The sequence below is a fragment of the Pan troglodytes genome, chromosome 9 (genome assembly GCF_028858775.2).
Source record: "Pan troglodytes isolate AG18354 chromosome 9, NHGRI_mPanTro3-v2.0_pri, whole genome shotgun sequence".
Classification (NCBI taxonomy): Eukaryota; Metazoa; Chordata; class Mammalia; order Primates; family Hominidae; genus Pan; species Pan troglodytes.
In genome coordinates this window covers 7,565,779-7,588,498 of record NC_072407.2, presented here as the reverse complement: position 1 = coordinate 7,588,498, position 22,720 = coordinate 7,565,779, and the positions used below count along the sequence as shown (strand labels likewise).

At 39.8% G+C, this 22,720-nt stretch overlaps 1 protein-coding gene across 39 annotated transcripts; it reads left to right on the top strand.

Moving 5' to 3' along the window:
- The first annotated feature begins 1,140 nt into the window (after positions 1 to 1,140).
- On the top strand, positions 1,141 to 21,916 carry ZNF195 (zinc finger protein 195). Of its 39 annotated transcripts, XM_063783748.1 has the most exons (9): positions 1,243 to 1,350; positions 2,489 to 2,772; positions 6,728 to 6,807; positions 8,576 to 8,702; positions 9,210 to 9,305; positions 10,767 to 10,912; positions 18,365 to 18,511; positions 19,464 to 19,532; positions 19,689 to 21,916. In XM_063783748.1, the coding sequence occupies exons 6-9, from the start codon at positions 10,828 to 10,830 to the stop codon at positions 21,134 to 21,136; spliced, it is 1,749 nt and encodes a 582-aa protein (XP_063639818.1). In that variant the 5' UTR covers positions 1,243 to 1,350; positions 2,489 to 2,772; positions 6,728 to 6,807; positions 8,576 to 8,702; positions 9,210 to 9,305; positions 10,767 to 10,827; the 3' UTR covers positions 21,137 to 21,916. The 39 variants fall into 39 exon arrangements, 38 of the variants coding, with proteins under 38 accessions (XP_001156677.3, XP_003312915.3, XP_009458001.3 ...); XM_063783747.1 differs by lacking the exon at positions 2,489 to 2,772 and having other exon boundaries at positions 1,200 to 1,350; XM_063783749.1 differs by lacking the exon at positions 6,728 to 6,807 and having other exon boundaries at positions 1,218 to 1,350.
- The last annotated feature ends 804 nt before the right edge of the window (positions 21,917 to 22,720 follow it).

Sequence of the window (22,720 nt, the reverse complement as noted above, 5' to 3'; positions counted from 1 at the left end):
GATAGGGTGCCAGGATTCAATGAAAGGTTGATTCCTAGTTACCTGCAAGAAGAAAGCACTTTATAGGTACTAATTCTCCCCCCTTATTTAAAGTTGGATCTTTTGTAAGATAATGTTCCGTCATACAGAAATGCATGTACACATGTATATATGTGATTGGTGCTTTTACTCACACAGCCCCCCAACCACGGGAAGAAACAGACAATCACAGCTTGATCATTAGGGCTAAGGCCAAATAGCAAGATAAGTCTGCCTCTAGTCTATCTCCTCCATATCTAAATGTTGGAGGTCAAGGCTGTGGACAGATCTGAAGATGTGTTCTCTCCTTGTAGGGCCCCATTATTGATGGGCAGCAGTCCTCTACCCGTGGATATTTTCTTTTGCTTTCCCCTATGCTCTCTAGGATCACCATCTCGTCCACCCTTCGACCGGAGGAGAGATGTTTGTAGCAAGAGGCTGTTCCCTCACCTCTGGCTGAAAAGGGACATTCAGACCCTCCACTTCCTGACATAAGGGAGGTTAGACCTCAGAGCTGCACTTTAGTGTGGCAGCTGTTGATCATGTGTGGCTATTGAACAACAGGAATACAGCTGGTCTGAACTGAAATGTGCTGAAAAGGTAAAATACAGAGTGAGCTTCAAAGATTTAGTACCCCAAAATATATACTTCCTTACCAATCGTATATTGACCATAGAGGAAAAGGGTTACATACTGGGTTAAATTATTACAATCAACTTCACCTGTTTCTTAGTACATTTTAAAACGTGGCTACTAGAAAATTTAAGATTCACACATGGCTCACATTTTAATTCTTAGAGGCTTGAATCCTTTTTGAAATTTCAGGCTGTCTGTTCAAAGGACCAAAAGCCAGGAAGGCCATAAAATATAAAAATTCAAAATGATTGTCTTTATTTCCTTCTTTCCATTGGTGAATAACATATATTTATTATTTATAAATGAACATAACCGCAGTCACAAGATGAAATGTAAATATCCTCTAGGTGGGGCCGGACAGCGCAGGCAGGAAGCCCCGCTCCAAAAGATCGCGGCCAGCACCTGTCCTTGCTGTCTCATTCGGCCCATTGTGATTACAGCTCCTGTCACTCAGGGCCTGAGGGGGCGGGGCGTGAGGCCCTATCCAATCAGAGGAGTAGGGGCGGGGACTGTCCAATCAGGCACATGTCTGGAGAGGAGAGGACGGCTTCCGGGATCTAGCGGGGCCTTTGTCCCGACAGAGCTCCACTTCCTGTCCCCGCGGCTCTGTGTCCCCTGCTAGCCGTAGGCCGTGTGACCCGCAGGCACCGGGAGATCCAGAAGTGAAACGCCAGGCTCTCTGGAGGCCAGGAGATGGTGAGTGTAGGGGCCAGGCCTCCTGAGAGACAGGGAGGGGCAGACTGGAACCCGCGGTACTGGCTCGGGAGGAACCGGGCTGCCCGGGTGGGTTCCGGGCTCCGCGGACCCGAGGCCCCTCCAGCTGCACCATGGCGGCCGGGCCCCGCGCGCCCCGGCGCATCCCTGCAGAGCGGCTTTGGCCCAAGCCCAGAGCCATGTCCCCCCGGCAGCTCTTCGCCCGCAGACCCTCGTCTCCCCGAGTCAGGAAGGGAGAATCCCGACTCCGTGGGTGGTTTGTGCATAAGAGGATGATCTGTAGCCCTTGGGAGCCCCAGTCCCTCCTTTCTCTCGAGGGAGTCCTTGCAAAAATGTGAAAGAGTTTTATTTGAGCAAAGAGCGATTCATGAATGGCAGAGGACCCAACCATGTTTTTTGGGTTTGGAGGTCCCACCAGCCGGCCTTGAAGGAAAGGCTTGTATCAGGTGCATGAGGAAGCAAACCACATTCATTCATTAGTTCGGTACAGTTACGTCATCTCCTGATTTGAGCTATCTAGGCTGAAATTTTCTGGTCCTGTAATCAGATGTTAATTAGAGGTTTGTGGTTGACGAAGCCTGAATTTTGTTTCTGCAAGATAGTCATTTGCAAGAAACGCATCTGAGTTAGATTTTTTTTTTTTAACCTAAGAACCCAGGGCACTAGAGCCACCTCAGTCGGATTGCCTGCTATTTAATTATTATTATTTTTGAGATGGAGTCTCGCTCTGTCGCCCAGGCTGGAGTGCAGTGGCGCGATCTCGGCTCACTGCAACCTCTGCCTCCCGGGTTCAAGCAATTCTCCTGCCTCAGCCTCCCGACTAGCTGAGATTACAGTCCTGCACCACCACACCCGGCTAATTTTTGTATTTTTAGTAGAGACGGGGTTTCACCATGTTGGCCAGGCTGGTCTTGAACTCCTGACCTCATGTGATCCGCCTGCCTTGGCCTCCCAAAGTGCTGGGATTACAGTCGTGAGCCACCGCGCCCAGCCTGGACGGCACTTTTTAAGAGATTTGTTTTCTGTTTGTAATCATTCCACGTGACAGGAAAGCAGAGAATCATCCCCTAACACTATTGTAAAAAGTCTTTGTGCCTCTCCTCCTTTTTATTTTCCCTAGGCACAGACACCTTACCAGAATGTCTTTGGTTTGAGGTTCCACTTTGGAAACTTGACAGGGTGATTTGCTCTCAGCCACCCTCTGGACTTTTTCCTCAGTTTCAGTATTGTCCAGGGATAACACAGGATGCCCACCATGGCCATGTCTGCTGGAGCATCTAGTGAATTTCAGGCCCTGGGTTATTTCTCAGAGGACAGCCTGAGGTATGAAGTGTGGCCTCTCCAGGGAGCAGCTGGATGCCCTGGGCTGAGAGAAATCTCCTGGTCTACTCTTCCTCTAAAGAGGTAACCACTTAGGACATTAAGATTGTCTTCACCCAACCCAACTTTCAATCCTTGGAGACACATGGCTGATCAGCCAATCACATGCCACTGTCAGAGGGAAAAGACCGAAATCATTTCTGCCCTTTGGACTCTCAGATTTGTGAAGGGAGACAGAATGTTTCAAAGAGCAAGAAAAACTCAACCCCATGAGATGGTGCAAAACCTGTAAAGCAAAATTCACCTGGGACACTCAGCGGGGCACAGTGCAGTGTATCATCGGGGGTGGCCGGTGTGCACTTCCGTGAACAGGATGGAGGTGGGAGAATCTCCCAAGGAATAGAATAGCCTGACTTGACACAAGTCATTAGCTGTGTCTGTGTTCCAGTCGGCACTGCCACTCTCTGTGTCTCCTTGAAATAATTTATTCACTTACTGCAACGTTGGATTTTTAATTATAAATTTACATTTTATCAGTAGAGCTTGAAAGGTAAGAAAATACTTACAAAGGACATGAAATAGGTCAATTTCAGGAAAAAAGTTAAATATCTAGTCATACATACCTTTTTCTTCTCCAGAGTGATTAAGGGTAGAAAGTTACTTAGGTCTGTTCTTTTGTGGAAGATGATTTCCAACAGAATCCCAGGGCTTAGCTTTGGGAATGCTACCAGGGAACATAAAATGCTTCTTGGATGGCTGTGGAGAATGTTTACATTTTCTACAAAAAAATTATGTTAGATTACTTGGTAAATTACATAGATTCATCAGAACATGAGCTCTTTTTGCAGGATGAATTTGTTGTCGTGAATATCTCTGTTTCATATCCTGTTCTCTAGATGTCTGAGCTTAATGCTAAGTTGTAGGAGATGGAACTTAGCACTTCTAAAAGTGTTCACATGTGATTGTTTACTATATGATTTGTTATGGAAATAGTTAAATGACAAGTTCATTGTCTGAAAGCAATAAATAATTTTGCTTTTTCTGTGGAGGTGAAAGTGTAAGTGCTTACAGTTTCCTTTTCTTCTGTAAACTGTTTGAGTGATTTTGTTGGATGTTTCCAACACTGGGTATTTTCTTATTTAAACCTAAGTGGATAACCCTGATTGGGAAGTTGAAGCCCAAGAACAGTCATTCCAAGCTAAGGCCAATACTGAGTCTGCAAAAGAAAGCAATCGAAGGCCTGGCTCAAGCTTGTCCAACCCACAGGCCTGGGCCACATGCTGGCCTGGGCTTTGAATGTGGTCCAACACAAATTCGTAAACTTTATTAAAACATTATGAGATTTTTTTGTGATTTTTTTTTTTTTTTTCAGTTAATCAGCTATCGTTAGTGTTAGTGTATTTTATGTGTGGCCCAGGGAAGCCAAGATCGGACACCCCTGGCCTAGCTAGTGCTTCCCAAGGAGCCTCCCCTGCGGGTGCCCCAGACTGCTCACAGCAACCATGGAAGGAGCCTTTCTACGGAGAGAAGCTGCAGAGCCCGGGAGCACTGGGGACCCACAGGCAGATGCAGTTAGAGTTGGGATGGAAGGGAGCTGGGGAGGACTTCCTGGGTATGGAATCGTTATTATCCTGGGGCTGTTTCTAGACTTCGTCAAATAAAATAAATTTAGCTTAAGATAGGAAGTTATTGAACTCTAAAGGAGGATTGCAACAGGGAGAAGGTAGCAACTATCATGGATCTCATGGCCATAGAGGGCATCCGTCCAGGGTCACCAGGAACTCTCTCACCAGCACCTGGAGTCTTTCGGACATTCAGGAGTGCACTGTGCAGACGGGGCTCAGGCTGACAAAACGGTCTATCTGTGCTTCTGTTGTAGAATAAGAGAAATGAGTCACCCAGGGTTTGTTCCTCCCCTCAGAGAAGAAACCTCATTAGTATCCACATGGGAATTACTCCAGTTTTCTGGCACTTGAGTAAAAAACAAAAATGAGATCTGGAGATTCAAACTGATAAACTAATTGATTGTATCTTGTGTAGCCATTAGGAAAACAGAGAAGGCAGCCATGGTCCCTGCAAGCCAGAAACTTTTCCATTTCCAGTAACTGGATAAATCATTGAATTCAGCGTCTTGGGGTCAGCATGAAGAAGGGAGTGGTCAAAGGGACTTCGGCTTCATTTGGGCCATTTTCCTGATGTGGTTGTTGTGAGTTCTGATGTCATATTGAAGGGATATTCAGACAGACAAGGTGGTAGTGGTATTATTTCTGTTGCTTTTGCCCGGCTAAAAATAAATATTTAGCTTCTACCATATGTGTCCTAGGAAATCCTAAAGGTTTTGGTTAAATTGCTTGTTATTTTATGTTATAAAATAGACAAGGAAGTGGCCAACATAGATTAAAATTATACAAACCCTGGGATTTAAATTTTGGGGGGGGCAGTTTTAGGAAAAACAGAATTGTAAATACTCTAGTAGCATAGAGAGCAGAATCCTGAGTAGGGCCCTCTCCCTGCCCAGACATGCCCAGACTCCCCTTCTCTGAGTCTCATCCAGGTCTGGCTTCACCCTGGACTCTCCTCCGACAGAGTTAACTACAGAGTTAAATCAGAGTTTTGGGTTTAGCTACAGAGTTAAATCAGTTTGGGGTTTAACTACAGAGTTAAATCAGAGTTTGACTCCTGCTGCCTCTCCGGAACTGATACACAGAATTTTCGGAAACCCCAAAGCAGATAAATGGGATCAAAGAACTCTCTATTTTGGAGCCTTAATTTTTCTTTTTTACTAACACCAGCGCTGTTAGAGACATTGTATCCAGCAACCTGTTTCTCAGTCCTGTGGGTCTAATAGTTGCTTCACAAGCCACAAGAAAGTGAAGATAAACACAACAATGGAAAGTGCCTTTGCACTATACTTCATCCCCTCTGTATCCCTTCCATTGGTGTATCTGGAGCTTTTATCACTACACTTTTAAAAAGTTAATGATAGGAAAATAGAAGAAGCACAAAGCCTGGTCCCTTCATCTATATCTTGAGAGTTGCAGGACACTTGGTTCCATCACCCAGGGTGTGGTGAGGATTAACTCACATGACGTGAAGTGCCCAGCACAGTGCTGTCACATACATCCAAGCACCCCGTGCCTGCTTAATAAACACTGCATTCATACGTGTGTACACGTTGTTTTCCAAATGCAGACAGACTCAGACATTGCTTCCTTCTCCAGCCCTGGAAAACTTTAAAGAGCCAGGAAATAATGTAATCTTTCAGAATAGAGATTGGCTGTCTCCATTTGCACCAGAAGAACTTATGTTGTGGTCAGAGGGTTGGGTGTAAGGGACTGTGCTGGGGCTGCTTTCTTTAGCTGAGTGTTAATGATCACAAGTCTTGGGGGAGCAGCATCACCATTAATGGCAGAACTGTTAAAAAATCCAACCCATGAACCCCTTTGAAATCTTCAGAATCACATGACTTAGAGTGGGGCCACAATTACCAAAAGATTCATATGTACATTGAAGCTTGAGAAGCAAGGCTTAGCTAAATGGTTCTCAGCCTGGCTTCTAATTAAATCACATGGACAACTCAAAAAAAGGCCCTCACCTTTGCCCTCACAGATTCTGCCTATTGGTTTGGGTGGAAGCACCAGTGCTGTTTAAATCACATGCATCATGGGATTCTAAGGTGTGGCCAGAATCAGTGATGGGGGTTTCAGATGCACTTGTACGAGTTGAGCTCAGCCTTGGTTCCAAAGGGAGGTCACAGGGCCTTCTTTGCCTAGGTTTCAGAGGCCAGCTCAGTGCAGCTTATACTCCAATTGCCGAAGCAGAATTGCTGTTGTTTAGCAGGGGAGGGAACCTGAGAGCAGGAAGAGAGAAAGTCACATTTTGATCTCCATGTAGAAGTTTACTGTTCCCGAATCTCTTTTATAAAGAACAGAAAAGCGTGGACTTTTTCTGTATTTCTTGGTCTTTCTGTTGATGGTTGTGGTGGTAGCAGGTGAAGGGGTTGTGCTGACACCTTTAAAGGCATATTCTCACGATGCAGGTGTGATTTGTCCAGAGAATCTTTCCTAAGAGGAAATCCCAGAGAAGCAGGAGAAAGAGAAAGAAATGGCTGGTGCTCAGGTAAATGCATCTCAGGTCAGGGGTTGTGTCCACTTTTGCTCCTGAAATGTCATGTGTTTAGAATTTGGAAACCTTTACTTCTCTACTTGTGGTGTTTCTGCATAATAAGTTTGTTTCAACTACTTCTTTTTCTTATAATAATGAAGGGTCTCTGAAAATATTTGTTTTTTATATACCAAAGCCGTCTCTCTGTTATCTTCACCTTGACTTCTTATATGCCATGAAGAATTCTTACCATGACTTTATGACCTGCAGTATTGAAAACGTTCACTTCGTGGCACTGAACGTGTGGATACCCAGGATTCCTCTTGAGGATGGGGTGTGGTTTTTGGATGTCAGCAAAGAAGGGAAACGTGCTATTTAGGTTTCATCTGGATGCTCCATAAGCTGCATGCAGAACAGGACTAAGAAAATAAACATTTAAACCAGATGACATTTATTGCCCAGGATAACTCAAAGCATTCTGGAAAAGAGAAAAATGAAAAGACACTTGCTTTTTAGAATGCTAAAGAAAGACTCTTTTAATACACTATTAGAGATTACTGCTGGGCATGGTGGCTCACGCCTATAATCCCAACACTTTGGGAGGCCTAGGTGGGCAGATCGCTTGGGGCCAGGAGTTCGAGACCAGCCTGACCAACATGGTGAAACCCCATCTCTACTAAAAAAAATACAAAAATTAGCCAAGCGTGGTGGCACATGTGGGTAGTTCCAGCTACTCCGGAGGCTGAGGGACGAGAATTGCCTGAACCAGGGAGGCAGAGGTAGCAGTGAGCCGAGATCGTGCCACTGCACTCCAGCCTGGGCTACAGAGTGGGACTCGGTCTCAAGACAAAAGAAAACAGATTACAGAACCTGGGAGATATTTGTCAGAACCTGGGAGATATTTATTTGTCTCTTGAACTTTGCATAACACTAAGGTTTCAGTATGATTTGATTCGGATTATAATTGACCTTTTGGCCAATATCACACCAGTAATATGTCCTTCTCTGTGCATTGGCACGTGATAAAAATCTGTCCTATTACAGTTGATATTAGTTTTATTCAGTTGTTTAAAGAGCTCCCTGACAGATTTTCCATTGTGGAGTTTATTTTTTTCTCTTTTAAGTACCTTGAGGAAATTTACTAATTAATGTGCATAAATAATCACATTTAATCTGAAAGGTTTTGCTTCTTAGATTCTTTTTGCATATGCCTTGCTTTAGAAGATGAAGAATCTCATCTCTGTTTATGGTTTAGAAAAACTGGGATAAACCCAGGCTTGCCACTTACAGGATTTTTGACAAAATATTGTCCTTGGGCCCAAAGGACTGGCATCACTGGTGAGCGTGTTAGAAATTCGGAAACTCAGCCTTGACCTCCGATTTCCTGAAGCAAAATCTGCACACTAGTTTATTGGACACATGAAAATTGGAGAGGCAGCTTCTAACTCACCATGACTTTTCCGCCTGAGAAATATACACAGCTTATTCATGTGACGTAAATGTAGCACTCAAAAATGGACATGCCTTGGTTGATGCCCTTAATGTTATACTTATTATCAACCAGAAAAGTACTGTATGTACACTGCTTATGTGGCTCTCAGGCAATTCTCTTTCCTCAGAGTTAGAGAGTATTGTGCTAAGAATTACCTTATTGTATAATTTCAGTCACTTGTGTAAGTCACAACCAGTTCTCTTCACTCACTCATTTCACCTTGAATCAAGTTAAGAACTCTGCCCAAAGCCACTTGGTAAGTATTTGTTATTGTTGTTGTTTCTTCTTCAGACACTGTTGACGTTCAGGGATGTGGCCATAGAATTCTCCCTGGAGGAGTGGAAATGCCTGGACCTTGCTCAGCAGAATTTGTACAGGGATGTGATGTTGGAGAACTACAGAAACTTGTTCTCCGTTGGTGAGGATAACTTCAATATGTAGTTCCTCCTATGCCCTAAACAGTTCCTTTCGTTCCTTTGCGGAATGTCTTTTGGAAGTTTCTGCGTTGCATGAATGAGTTTCAGATCCCTGCTTTTAAGAAAAACATGGGGAATAGTTGATGTAAAAAAAAAAAAAATCTTCAAAATGTGGTTCATCTTGACATAAACCTTCCTTTTTTTTTCAGCTGATCTGTATCTTTCACTCTAGTGACAATTCCAGAAATTCAGTGGCATGAAATATTGTTGCCCACAACTTAAAGTCAAATTTCCACCACCAATTTTTTATGTCAGCAGTACTGAGTGGTGAAACTAAGAACCCACACATTTAAAATACTTAATGAATATTCTAAAGGTGATGTCAGGAAGCATAATTTTGGGATTAATTTTCTAGAATCTTCTATAATGTTCACTCTACTAAGCATAGTACAAGGTTGGTAATTGGAGAATTTCAGCAAGAGTAATGTCACTTTTTTCTAATAAAACAGGTCTCACTGTCTCTAAGCCAGGCCTGATCACCTGCCTGGAGCAACGAAAAGAGCCCTGGAATGTGAAGAGACAGGAGGCAGCAGACGGACATCCAGGTGGGTGGGAGTGAACGAAGCAGGTAACCCAGGTGAGAGGTCCAGAGGTCGAGGAGGAAGCCAGACCTTAAAATGTGGTTTGAGAAGCTCTGCCCTAGTGGAGATGGTTTCTGAGAGCCTGGGTGTCTTTCTCTTGCTGTACCCTAGGAGCGTCTTCTGTCTCATTCTCTTAAATTTTGTATAGACTCTGCTTCCTGTTTAGTGATCTTCCTTTATAAAGGTTACAGTAAAAATCAGAGTCCTCCTCCTGACGAGTAAGGGCCTGTGTGGTCTCATGGCGTGCTCCGCCACTGCTTTTGGGAATATGCCTGTACCTGCCTATTTTTGAGGAACTCTATTAAATGTTTTTTGATTTCCTTTGCATCATGTCTGAAGTGTGCGAGAGGCGTGGTGATGGTGATTGGTTCAGAAATCCCAGAAGTCCCGTAGACAGATGTTGTATGCTTTCTGCTTTATGATTTCGTATCCTACAGAGGTTTTAAATGGGAGTCTACAGAAATGTATACTCAGCAGTTTTCTCCGAACACTAGGCATCTGCCCAAATATGAGATAATCTAATGTTATTTTACTTCAACATTTTATTTTATTTTTTTAGTATGAGCTGAGGTTGGTCATTTAAACTTTATATTCCCTAACTCCCAACTGTAATAGTTATAATATTATCATTTTATAATTTCTTCTTTTTTAGTATGAGGCTTATCAGGACTCTGTCATTCATATGTATGTATGTGTGCATATGTATATATGTGTGTATATATGTGTGTGTATATATCATATATATGTGTGTATATATCATATATCAACATATCCTTTTGAAATGATAGGATTTCATTCTTTTTTATGCTGGAGTAATATTCTGTTGTCTATTTAAATCATATTTTCTTTATCCATTCATGTATATATACACACACATATATACAGTGTGTCTATGTGGGCATATGTGTAACAGATTATTTTAGAAATAAAAATGGTGTATATATTGTGTACAATGTAATAATTTGATATGTGTATACGTTGTGAAATAATTAGTGCAATCACTTCAAGGAACAAATCTATCACTTCATGTAATTACCCTTTCTTGTAGTGAGAACAGTTAATGTCTACCGTTGGCAAACTTTAAGCATACAAAAGATTATTAATAGTATTCGTGAAGCTACTCATTAGATTCCCCAAACTTACTCATCTTACAACTGAAAGTTTGTACCTTTTGAACAACAGCTCATTTTCCCCAACTCCAGGCCCTGGCAACTGCCATTGTCCTCTGCTCCTGTGAGTTCAGCCATGACAGATTCCACGTCTGAGGGGGAACGTGCAGTCTCTGTCTTTGGGGCCTGGCTGAGTTTATTTAGCAGCATGTCCTTCAGGGTCATCCACGTTGTTGAATGACAGGATTTCATTCCTTTTTTATGGCCGAGTAATATTCTATTGTCTATTTATATCACATTTTCTTTATCCATTCAGCATCCGCAAACGTTTAGCTTGTCTTTATATCTTGACAATTGTGAATAATGCTGCAGTGAACATGAGGGAGCAGATAATTCTTCAAGATGCTGCTTTTATTCCCTTCAGTTATTATATACACAGAAGTGTGATTGCTGCGTTGCAGGGTAGGTTTATCTTTTTTTAACTTTTAAATAACGCCCCTCCACCCTGGTTTTCATAATGACTCTACCAGTTGAGAACTCTGAGCGTTCAGAATTGTTTTTTCTTTACATCCTTATCAACATTGTTAGTAGATTGGCGCAAAAGTAAGAGTATTTCTTACTATTTAGAAGGCAAAAACCACAATTACTTTTGCACAGCCCTAATATATTACTTATTTTTGATATTAGCCATCCTAGTATCCAAAAGTTTGATTGTAAATTGTCTTTGGTGTCACAAGCTTTTTAGCTTAATGTACTCCATTTTGTTTATATTTACTTTTGTTGCTGTACTTTTGGTGTCGTGTCTAAAAAATGATTGCCAAGACCAATATCAGAGGTTTTCTCTCAGAGTTTTTAAGGATACATGTTTTACATTTAAGGCTTGATTTCAAGTTAATTTTTGAGTATGGTGTAAGAAAAATGGGCTATTTCATTATTTTGATTGTGGGTATTCTGTTTCTCCAGGACCAAGTGTTGAAGAGACTATACTGTCTGTATTGTATCTTCTTCGTGCACTTGTGAAAGATTAGTTAAGTGGATATGCATGAGTTTAATTCTGGGCTCTCTGTTCTGTCCCATTGGTCTCTGCAGCAGTTTTCCTCTCTGTTCGCATACCATCCTGTTCTTACTACTGTAGTCCTAAAATGTCACTTGAAAACAGAAAATATTATGCCTCTTCCCTTGTTCTTTTTCCTATAGATTGCTTTGGCTATGCCAAGTCTATTGTAATTCCATATAAATTTTAGAATTCTATTTTCATTACTGTGAAAAAGGCCACTGGAATTTGATAAGAAGTTTATTGAATCTATAGTCTTGGTCTTTAGCAGAATTTTACAACCCCCATCCCTGGATTACTAAGCTCTATTAAAGGCATTTTTGTGAGATGAGGTCTCTCTGTGTCACCCAGGCTGGTTCTAAACTTCTGGCCTGAAGTGAGCCTCTCACCCCGAGGTCCTGAATAGTTGGGATTATAGGCATGAGCCGTGGTGCCTGATTCTCTTGGAAAGGCATTTCTGTACAAGAAGACTGACACATTTTTGTTGCTGTCGGGGAATATATAACCCAGGGTCCACCTATGTCACCATTTTTCTATGTCACTGTCCTGTACATTTTCACTTTCTCTTTTGTTCCATTTCAAATTTATCTCTAATTTCAAATTCTAATATGCAGAACAATATGCTAGAATTAATGTGTTATGTCTGAATTATTTAGTAAGCACTATTTGTTTGTTTGTTTGTTTATTTTGAGATAGAGTTTTGCTCTTGTTACCCAGGTTGGAGTGCAATGGCGCGATCTCGGCACTGCAACCTCCACCTCCCAGGTTCAAGCAATTCTTCTGCCTCAGCCTCCTGAGTAGCTGGGATTTACACACAGGCATGCACCACCACGCCTGGCTAATTTTTTGTATTTTTAGTAGAGACGGGGTTTGTCCATGTTGGGCAGGCTGGCCTCGAACTCCCGACCTCAGGTGATCTGCCCGCCTTGGCCTCCCAAAGTGTCAGGATTACAGGCGTGAACCACTGCACCCGGCAAGCACTCCACATTGATTAAGTTATCCTATTTCTTCAACCTGTATATAAATAGTAATATGATTTATTCCCAGATGTTTATTTTATATATCAGTGACTCTCACCATATTTTACATAATTTATATTTTTCTCTTTATTTAGAAATATAAGGCTATTCCTTGCTTCTAAAAGTTGGATGGCAGCATTTTAATTTTGCATAAGAATAGCATCGGTATAGTAAACATATAATAAAAATTACCTTTAGTATCTCTTAGTCATTAAAATGTTCTCAGTAGAGTCTTTTCATAATGATTGTAGTGCATTTTCTGTGAAATGTTACTGCTGTCCACTGCATGCCAGTGATTCAAAATACCTAGTTTTCATGACTACACAGTCACAGTTGAATACTGTAGTTATCTAGGCAAATTCTTTTTTAATGGTACATCAATGTTTCATAGCAGATTTTATGACTAACATCTCTTAGTGTTTTGTAATTCCATATTACTGTTTTTATGGTTGAATAATATTCCTTGTATGTATATACCACATTTTTTCTGTGTGTTCATCACTTGAGGCTTCCCCCATTTGACTTTTCTGAATGGTGGTACAGTAAACATGGGTGTGCAAATATCTCTTCTAAGTCCTGAGTTGCTTTGTATACTTTTGATATAGATCCAGAAATGGGACTGCTGGATCATATAATTCCATTTTTAATTTTTTTAAGAACATTTATGCTTTTTTTTTTTTTAACACAGAGTTTCACTCTATCACCCAGGCTGTAGTGCAGTGGCGCCATCTCAGCTCACTACAACCTCTGCCTCCTGGGCTCGAGCCTTCTTCCCACTTCAGCCTCCTGAGGACCTGGAACTACAGGGGCACACTGCCACACCCAGCTAACTTTTGTGTTTTTAATAGAGACAGGGTTTTGCCATGTTGCTCAGGCTGGTCTCGGACTCCTGGGCTCAAGTGATCCACCCACCTCGGTCTCCCGAAGTGCTGGGGTTCCAGGTGTGAGCCAGTGTGAACCAGTGTGCCCGGCCTATGCTATCTTTGATCATGGCTGCATCCTTTCTTTCCTACCAGCAGGTTACGTGGTTTTCAATGTCTTCACATCCTTGACAGATCTGGATTTTTTTTTTTTACAGTGGCCATTCTAATAGGTGTGAGGAAATATCTTAATTGTGATTTTGTTTTGCATTTCTCTACAGGTTAGTAATTTGAGCATTCATTCAAGGCTTGTTGGGCGTTTCCATATCTTTTTTGGAGAGATTTCAGTTAGTCTGTCATCTATTTTTAAATCAAATTATTTAATTTTTGTTGTTTAGTTGTAAAAGTTCCTTATATACTCTGAATATTAAGTCCTACCAAATGTGTGATTTTTACCCATTTCTTAGGTGTTATTTTCACTTCACTCATTGTTTTCTTTGATTTGCAGAAAGTTTGAAGTTTGATGTAATTCAGTTTTTCTGTTCTTTTGTTGCTTATGCATTTGCTGTCCTATATTTTCTTCTAAGAGTTTTATTCTTTTTTTTTTTTTTGAGATGGAGTCTTGCTCTGTTGCCCAGGCTGGAGTGCAGTGGTGCAATCTCTGCTCACTGCAAGCTCTGCCTCCTGGGTTCACGCCATTCTCCTGCCTCAGCCTCCTGAGTAGCTGGGACTACAGGCGCCCGCCACCACACCCGGCTCATTTTTTGTATTTTTTTTCTTTAGTAGAGACGGGGTTTCACCATGTTGGCCAGGATGGTCTCGATCTCATGACCTCGTGATCCACCCGCCTCAGCCTCCCAAAGTGCTGGGATTATAGGCGTGAGCCACCACGCCCAGCCTATTCTATTTTTATGTTTTTCATTTACAATATTTTTGTATATGGTGCAAGGAAAAGATATCACTTCATTTTTCCATGTAGATATCTGGTTTTTAACATCATTTGTTGAAAGGATTCTTTTCTCCATTGTGTGGTCATGGATACCTTGTGGAAAATTACTTGATTTTATCCACAAGGGTTTATTTCTGGGCTCTCTGCTTTGTTTCATCATTTAGTTATCTCTCTTTGTGTCAGTACCACATTGTTTTTATTTTTGTAGCTCTTTATATGTTTTAAAATCAGAAAGTGTAATGCCTCTTTGTTCTTTTTAAAGAATTTTGACTAGTTATTGTTCTTAAACTAATTTTAGGATTAAAAAATCAAAAAGTAGCTTTGGGAATTTGATAGAGATTACATTGAATGTGTACATTAGTGTGGGCAGTATTGACATCTTTAAAAAACTAAATTATCTGACCATTGAGCAAGAATGTGTATGTTCAAGGGTTTTAATTTCCATACATTTTTGGCATTGCCAGTTTTACTTTTGCTGTTGATTTCTAGTTTTATTACATTTTGGTTAGAAAACATGTCATGAGACTTTCATCTTTAAGAGCTGTTATTTGTTGTAACAGAATGCACTATGTGTATTTGAGAATATTGTATATTCTGCTTCTTTGGACTGGAGAGTTCTATACATGTCTGTTAAGTTGATTTGGTCTGTAATGTTGCCCAAGCTTTCTTATTGATCTTCTGTGTAATTTTCTATTCTGTATTGAAAATGGGGTCTTAGAGTTGATAATTATTGTATTGCTGTGTACGTCTTGCTTCACTTCTCTCCATATTTGCTTTATATATCTGGGAGCCCTGATGTTAGATATAAATATAGACGGATAAACAGTTACAGGTTCCTGGTTAATGTACGCATTTTGCCATTACATGCTATTAATCTTTATCTCCTGTGACAGTTCTGACGTACAGTGTATTGTGTCTAATATAAGGATAACCACCCCACCTGACTGTGGTTACTAATTGCATGGAATTTTTTTTTTATTTTTACTTTCAGCCTATTTTACTATTTAAGGCTAGAGTCTTTTGTAGCTAGCATATTGTTCTTAATCAATTCAGCTATTTTATTTCTGTTCAATAAGTAGGTTAATTTATATTTAAAATAATTTCTGAAGGAAATGAAGTTACTATCACCATCTTGATTGTTACTGTTTTCTGTGTTTCTTGTAGATATGTTATCCCTCATTTCCTCTTTGACTGTCTTCATCGTTTGTTTTGTTGATTTTGTGTGGACAAGCTTTCATTCTTTTCTCATTGTGTTTTGCAGACCTTGTATAGGTATTTTCTTTAAGATCACCTTGAAAAATGGAGAGTACATAAAACACCTTAAAATTATAAATACAGATTTTAATCTCACAACTTCATTGAATACAAAAACTGTAACACCCTCCAGTGTGCTGTTAATGTAACAAATTATTATATATTTTGTGTCCGGTAGCAAAGATTTATGCAGATATTTTTTCAGATATAGCAGAATTTTGAATTTTTTACACCATCATTATGATAGTAAAGTATTATATATCTGCTTATATACCTTTAACACAGTTTTATATTTTCATATGGTTTTATAATGCTGTCTAGCATCATTGTCTTTTTTAACACGATGAAGTCTTTTGAGTATTTTTTCTGTATTTTGTAGAGATTGGGTCTTGCTATGTTGACCAGGCTAATTCCTAACTCCTGACCTCAAGCAATCCTCCTGCCTTGGCCCACCCAAAGCTGGCATTATGGGCATCAGCCACCATGCCTACCCAACCTTTAGCATTTCTTGTAGAACTGTGCTAGTGGTGGTGAACACCTTCATCTTTTTATTTATTTTGGAAAGTCTTTATTTTCCCCCTGTTCTTTTGAAGTGAAATTATTCTAGATCAAGTGTTCTTGGTTAGTAACATTTTTATCACACTGAAATTTGGAAAGTTAACAACCTTTTTTTCTTCAAATAATGCCTCTACTGCTTTTCTGCTATGTATTTTTTGTAAGACTTCTTTCATGAATATGTTAGTTTAGATCATGGTGTTCAATAAATCCCATACTTTAGCTATTATATTTGTTTTACAGTTTTTTCTGTGTTTTATTTTTATATCTGTGCTACATTCTGTTTTATTGGTCTATTTGTCTGCCTTTATACCAGTACCAAACTGTTTTAATTATGGTCGCCTTGTAATGTGTTTTGAAATCAGACAGTGTGATACCTCCAACATTGTTCCTCTGTTTGAAAATTGTTAGGTGCTTTACAGCCCCTTGAGATGTCTTAGGATTTTTAGGTTGTTGCTTTTATTTCTGCAAAAAGAGGATTCAAAATCTGAAAGAGATTGCCTGGAGTTTGTAGACTGCATTGGACAGTGTGAACATCTTTGCAATATTAAGTATTTCAACCTTTGAACAAGAGAAGGCTCAAATGTGTTGTTTAATTTCCATATATTTGTGATTTTTTTTGTTTTTCTTTGTTATTTCCAGTTTCATTTCATTTTGGTCATATATAGTAATGCAGAAGACTTCAATTTTTTGAAATTTGTTAAGACTTATTTATTTGTTCAACAGGTGGCCTATCCTAGAGAATGTTTTCTGAGCTCTTGGGAAGAGTGTGTCTCCTGCTGTGTTGTGTGGAGCGTTCTCTCTATATCTGTGAGGTGGAATTGTTTTGTAGTGCTTTCAAGTCCTCTCTACAATTATTAAGTCTTGCTTTATTATTTATTACTGAAAGTGGGTTGTAGAAGTATGCCAATATTATATTGCTGTCTGTTTCTTGCTTTGATGCTGTAATTGTTTATAAAGAACTTGCAAAATTGAAGCAAAAAATAGCAGTATAATAGGAAGTTACTTCAATACCTAAATATATATACGAATATGCACCCACGCTTGTCATAGGTTCCCAGTTCATTCTCCCTTCTGTTACTGTTTTATGTTCTTGTTTTTTGTGAGCTCTGACTTAAAGTATGTTTTATGAAATATGACATTTTTTGACTTAAGATGTATTTTGCATAATACAATTGTAACCTCTTCTGCTCTCATTTCATTAACATTTGCATGAAATGTCTATTTCCATCTTGCCACTTTCAGTCTCTTTTTGTCATTAGATCTCAAGTGAATCTCTTGTAGGTCAGCTATAGTTTGATCTTAGTTTGGTTTTAAATTATTTAGCATATGCCTTTTGATTGAGTAGTTTAGTTCCTAAATAAGCAATTTACTGAAATGAAAAGATGTACTTTAGCCATTGTATTTTTTTTACTTGATTCTTATAGCTTTTTCTTTCTCTCTTTCTTTTTTGTGTCTTGTACTTTGTATAATAAGCTTTGACTCTTTTTTAATTTTCTTTTGTGTGTCTTATAGATATTTTCTTTGTGGTTACCATGGAAATTATATAAAATATCTTAAAGTTACAACAAGGTATTTTACACTGGTAAATACTTAACTTTAGTTGGATACAAAAATTCTTTCTTATTAAATCTGCCTTCAACTTTGTTACTGATATCCCTAAATCATTTAATGTTGTATATCCATTAACAGTTATTTATGATTATTTGTCTACTTTCATCTTTCAAATTTTAGATAATAATTAAAAGTGATTTTTGCACCATCATTATAGTACCACAGAATTTTATTTTTCTGTATATGCGTATCTTTTCCATATATTTTGATATGATTATATATTATTTTATAGCATCGCATTATTTTCAATGGAAAGGACTCCTTTTACCATTTCTTGTTTGACATGTGTAGTGGTAATGTAGCCCTTGGTTATGTTAGAAAGCCTTTATTTTTTATGATTTTGTAGGACACTGGTTATATTATTCTTGCTTGGAAGTTTTGTGTTCAGCAATTAGACTATCTCATCCAATTCCCTTCTTGCTTCAGGTTGTACTTTTTTTGAGACAGGGATTTATTCTGTCACTCAGGCTGGAGTGCAGTGGTGTGATCGTGGCTCACTGCAGCCTCAACTTCCCAGGCTCAGGTGATTCTCCCACTCCAGCCTTCTGAGTAGTTGGGACTACAAGTGTGCAACAGCATACACAGCTAATTTTTTTGTATTTTTTGTAGAGATGGGATTTCACCATGCTACTCAGGCTTGTCTCGAACTCCTGGGCTCAAGCGATCTGCCTGCCTCAGCCTCCCAAAGTGCTGGGATTACAGGTGTGAACCACCGTGCCCAGCCAGGCCTCAATGTTTCTGTGGACAAATTCACTGGTAATCTCCTAAGAGCATGTACCTTGCTTTTCACTTGCTGCTTTCAGGATTCTTTTCTCCTTTGACTTTGGAAACTGTGGTTATAATGTGTCTGATGTCCCTTTTTGTTTATACTAGTTGATGTGTTGAGCTTCTTGATTTTTTAATATTTTTTTCTTACTTTTGAGAATTTCTCAGTAATTACTTCCTTTCATACCTCAGTTTCTCATTCTGTTTTTCATACTTCATGTCTTTTTATTGGTATCCTTATTTTCCTAATTTTACTTAGTTTGCTGTTTTGCCATTTTTACTCATTGGGCATTATTCAAATGGTAATTTTATTTTTTTCAGTTAATTTATGCATCTCCATCATTTTAGGGTTGATTTCTGAACTTTTTATTTCTTTGATTATGCCATGTGACCCTAATACTCTGTACATGTCATCTTTGACTGAGATTCAGGCATTAACAACAAGCCTCCTGCCACAACCTTTATAATGTGCCTTTCTCCTGGGGTCATCTAAAACAAATAGGCCCAGATTCTAGAGGCCTCTTAAGCCTGTTCTGGGATGTGTCTTGTGTGGAATTGTGTGTGTATTTTTCATTTAAAGAGGGTTTCTCAGCTTTCTTTGTAGTGCCCTGGAATCACACAATACACTTGTTGCCTGGTGCTGCTGCTGCAGCCTTCCTACCGCTGTCATGGGTATTTCCTTTCGGTCTCAGCAGACCCAGCCTGTCACTCAGAGTACCACCATTTCTCTCAGCACTCCGTGTCATGGGGGGCAGAAACCAATCTTTGCCAAAGCTTCAAAAGGCCAAAAGTAAAAACACTTGTGCCAGTATTTGCTTTCTCTTTTGAAGGAGAAGCCAAGAGTTGAGGGTGTACTCTTAAAGGCATTATGCTATACTGCGGAGGAGCGGGGGCTGTAGTGGGTAAATGTAACAAACTTTTTTTCTTCTTATCTGGCTCCTAGCATTGTGCTCACCTGGGGTGCTGCAAACTGTGAAATGGTTTTTAGAGTTCAGATGCATCTTCTCACTAGGTATTGTTACATTTATATGTTTATACAGAAATTAGGGCCTGTGGTATTTTTTATGCCATTTTGCTAATGTACTCAGTATTATTTTATAGATTAGATTCATAAAGTGTATTCATCTGTGTCTAGTAAGTCGGATAACTTTTTTTTTTTTTTTTTCAGCTATGTCTTCTCATTTTACCCAAGACCTTCTGCCAGAGCAGGGCATACAAGATGCATTCCCAAAAACAATACTGAGAGGATATGGAAATTGTGGCCTTGATAATTTATATTTAAGGAAAGACTGGGAAAGTTTAGATGAGTGTAAGTTGCAAAAAGATTATAATGGACTTAACCAATGTTCATCAACTACCCATAGCAAAATCTTTCAATATAATAAATATGTTAAAATCTTTGATAACTTTTCAAATTTACATAGACGTAATATAAGTAATACTGGAGAGAAACCTTTCAAATGTCAAGAATGTGGCAAATCCTTTCAAATATTCTCATTCCTAACTGAACATCAGAAAATTCACACTGGAAAAAAATTCCAAAAATGTGGAGAATGTGGCAAAACCTTTATCCAGTGCTCACACTTTACTGAACATGAGAACATTGACACTGGAGAGAAACCTTACAAGTGTCAAGAATGTAACAACGTCATTAAAACTTGCTCAGTCCTTACTAAAAATAGAATTTACGCCAGAGGGGAACATTACAGATGTGAAGAATTTGGCAAAGTATTTAACCAGTGCTCCCACCTTACTGAACATGAGCATGGTACTGAGGAAAAACCCTGCAAATATGAAGAGTGCAGCAGTGTCTTTATCTCTTGCTCAAGCCTTTCTAATCAACAGATGATTCTTGCTGGAGAGAAGCTCTCCAAATGTGAAACATGGTACAAAGGTTTTAACCACGGCCCAAATCCTTCCAAACACCAGAGAAATGAGATTGGAGGGAAACCTTTCAAATGTGAGGAATGTGACAGCATCTTCAAGTGGTTCTCAGACCTTACTAAACATAAGAGAATTCACACTGGTGAGAAACCATACAAATGTGACGAATGTGGGAAAGCCTATACACAGTCCTCACACCTCAGTGAACACAGGAGGATTCACACCGGAGAGAAACCCTACCAATGTGAAGAATGTGGGAAGGTCTTCAGAACTTGCTCAAGCCTTTCTAACCATAAGAGAACTCATTCTGAAGAAAAACCCTACACGTGTGAAGAATGTGGCAACATCTTTAAGCAGTTATCAGACCTCACTAAGCATAAGAAAACCCATACTGGAGAGAAACCCTACAAATGTGACGAATGTGGAAAAAACTTTACCCAGTCCTCCAACCTTATTGTACATAAGAGAATTCATACTGGAGAGAAACCCTACAAGTGTGAAGAATGTGGCAGAGTCTTCATGTGGTTCTCAGACATTACCAAACATAAGAAAACCCATACTGGAGAGAAACCCTACAAATGTGACGAATGTGGAAAAAACTTTACCCAGTCCTCAAACCTTATTGTACATAAGAGAATTCATACTGGAGAGAAACCCTACAAGTGCGAAAAGTGTGGCAAAGCCTTCACCCAGTTCTCACACCTGACTGTACATGAAAGCATTCATACTTGAGAAAAAAATAAACAAATATAAAAATAGGCAAAGCCGTAGCTGCTCGCATCCTACTTTACATCAGAGTTCAGACTTAATAAAGTTATCATAAATGTAATTACTATTGAAAGACCTTTCATGAAATATAAGTCTCCAGAGCACACAAGAGTATTTCTTCTGAAAAAAATGTTACAATTATACTAGATGGAAGACTTGCATCAGTTGCTTAAACTTTCAGAAAATTTGTAGAGAAACCCAACAAATCTCATAAATGTGGAATAACATTTGTTCAAAAATGATAGCTTAGAAAACACTAGAGTTCATACTAAAAGATATTTTGCAAATACACTAAATGGGAAAAATAAGCAAAATCCAATTTAAGTAAACAATGGAGGATTTGAAGGAGAAAGGAGTAGAGCACGGACACGTTCAGAAATGACACTGAATCCCTGTGTTGAGTCTACAGAGACATCTCGACTTAAAATAGATCATTTATATTTAAGTTTAAAAGGAGGATGAGACTGAGTTTTTGTAGAGTTATAATTACATTCAAAATATACTTTTTTGCATTGAAAAAATGTTAAATTTTTGAGAAGCAAATATTGATGTCATTGAATTCTCAAATCAGTAGATACTGTGTCTTCATTTCTAGTGCTGATGTGAAAACACATGGTCAGTTGTTGCTGCATCAGAGATATGAGAAATTCTTTTCTCTTAGGTGTGCATCACTGATATACTTGTCCGTGAAAGGTGAAAGACACTGAAATGTAAGATGCGTGAGTAAAATCTTGGTAGAGAGGCTCTTTGTGGTTGTTTTATATACTTGTAAGTGATTTATGACATAGGTGTTTAGAATAATACTCTTCTGTTAGGGTCACCCTGATCAGACCATTCCCTTCCCCTCCCACAGGACTTACAATACGGTCCCTTGTGCTCTCCGCACAGCTACCCCAGGGCAAAAAACAAACCCTCCTTCACTGATCCCTCCAGTAACTGTCCAGACAGTTACAGGATGCGGTTAACATGTCTGTTCACCTCGCATAACAAAGCTGGCAAAAAACATCTCCAGGATGCAGACAAGACACCTGCACCCTCGACTCAGCTCCCCCACCCCAACCCAGTTCTCCTGCACCCCCAACTCAGCTCCCCCACCCCGACCTAGTTCTGGCCCTATAAAAACCTGCTATAGTCTGTAAGCAGGGCTGCCTCCTCTAACTGTGGTGGAGCAGCCAAGCAGCTCAATAAAGCTTGCTTGCCTGACTTTGGGTCTCTTCATCCTTTCTCTTGGCTGACCTTACATTTCTGGTGCCGAAACCCGGAAAGGTGATAGAGTTCGGCCTCCCTTTCTCCCTTTCTCTTTCTCTCCCTCCTTCCCCTGGCTGAACTCCCCCTTCCAGAACCTGCTAGAGACCCAAGGATCTCATACATACTTTCCATTGCTGGCGAACACATCCAACACCAGGGCCTCCTCAGGGTTGAGTAAAGGAGACTTTTGCCTTGTGTCTGGAACCCTTGTCTGCTCTTTCCTTCCTAAAAGACCCAGCACTGGGCCAAGGGTTTCCTCCTCCTGGCCTCCAGGAGGCCCTCGATACCTCCTATCAAGGA

Excerpts from the sequence above, each read along its gene's own strand:
- ZNF195 (XM_009459726.5), top strand. The coding sequence starts at position 2,725 with ATGCCCTGGGCTGAGAGAAATCTCCTGGTCTACTCTTCCTCTAAAGAG. Across the intron at positions 2,773-8,575 it reads TCTACTCTTCCTCTAAAGAG|ACACTGTTGACGTTCAGGGA; the intron begins GTAACCACTTAG and ends TTTCTTCTTCAG. Across the intron at positions 18,512-19,463 it reads TTCTGTGGACAAATTCACTG|CATTGTGCTCACCTGGGGTG; the intron begins GTAATCTCCTAA and ends TCTGGCTCCTAG.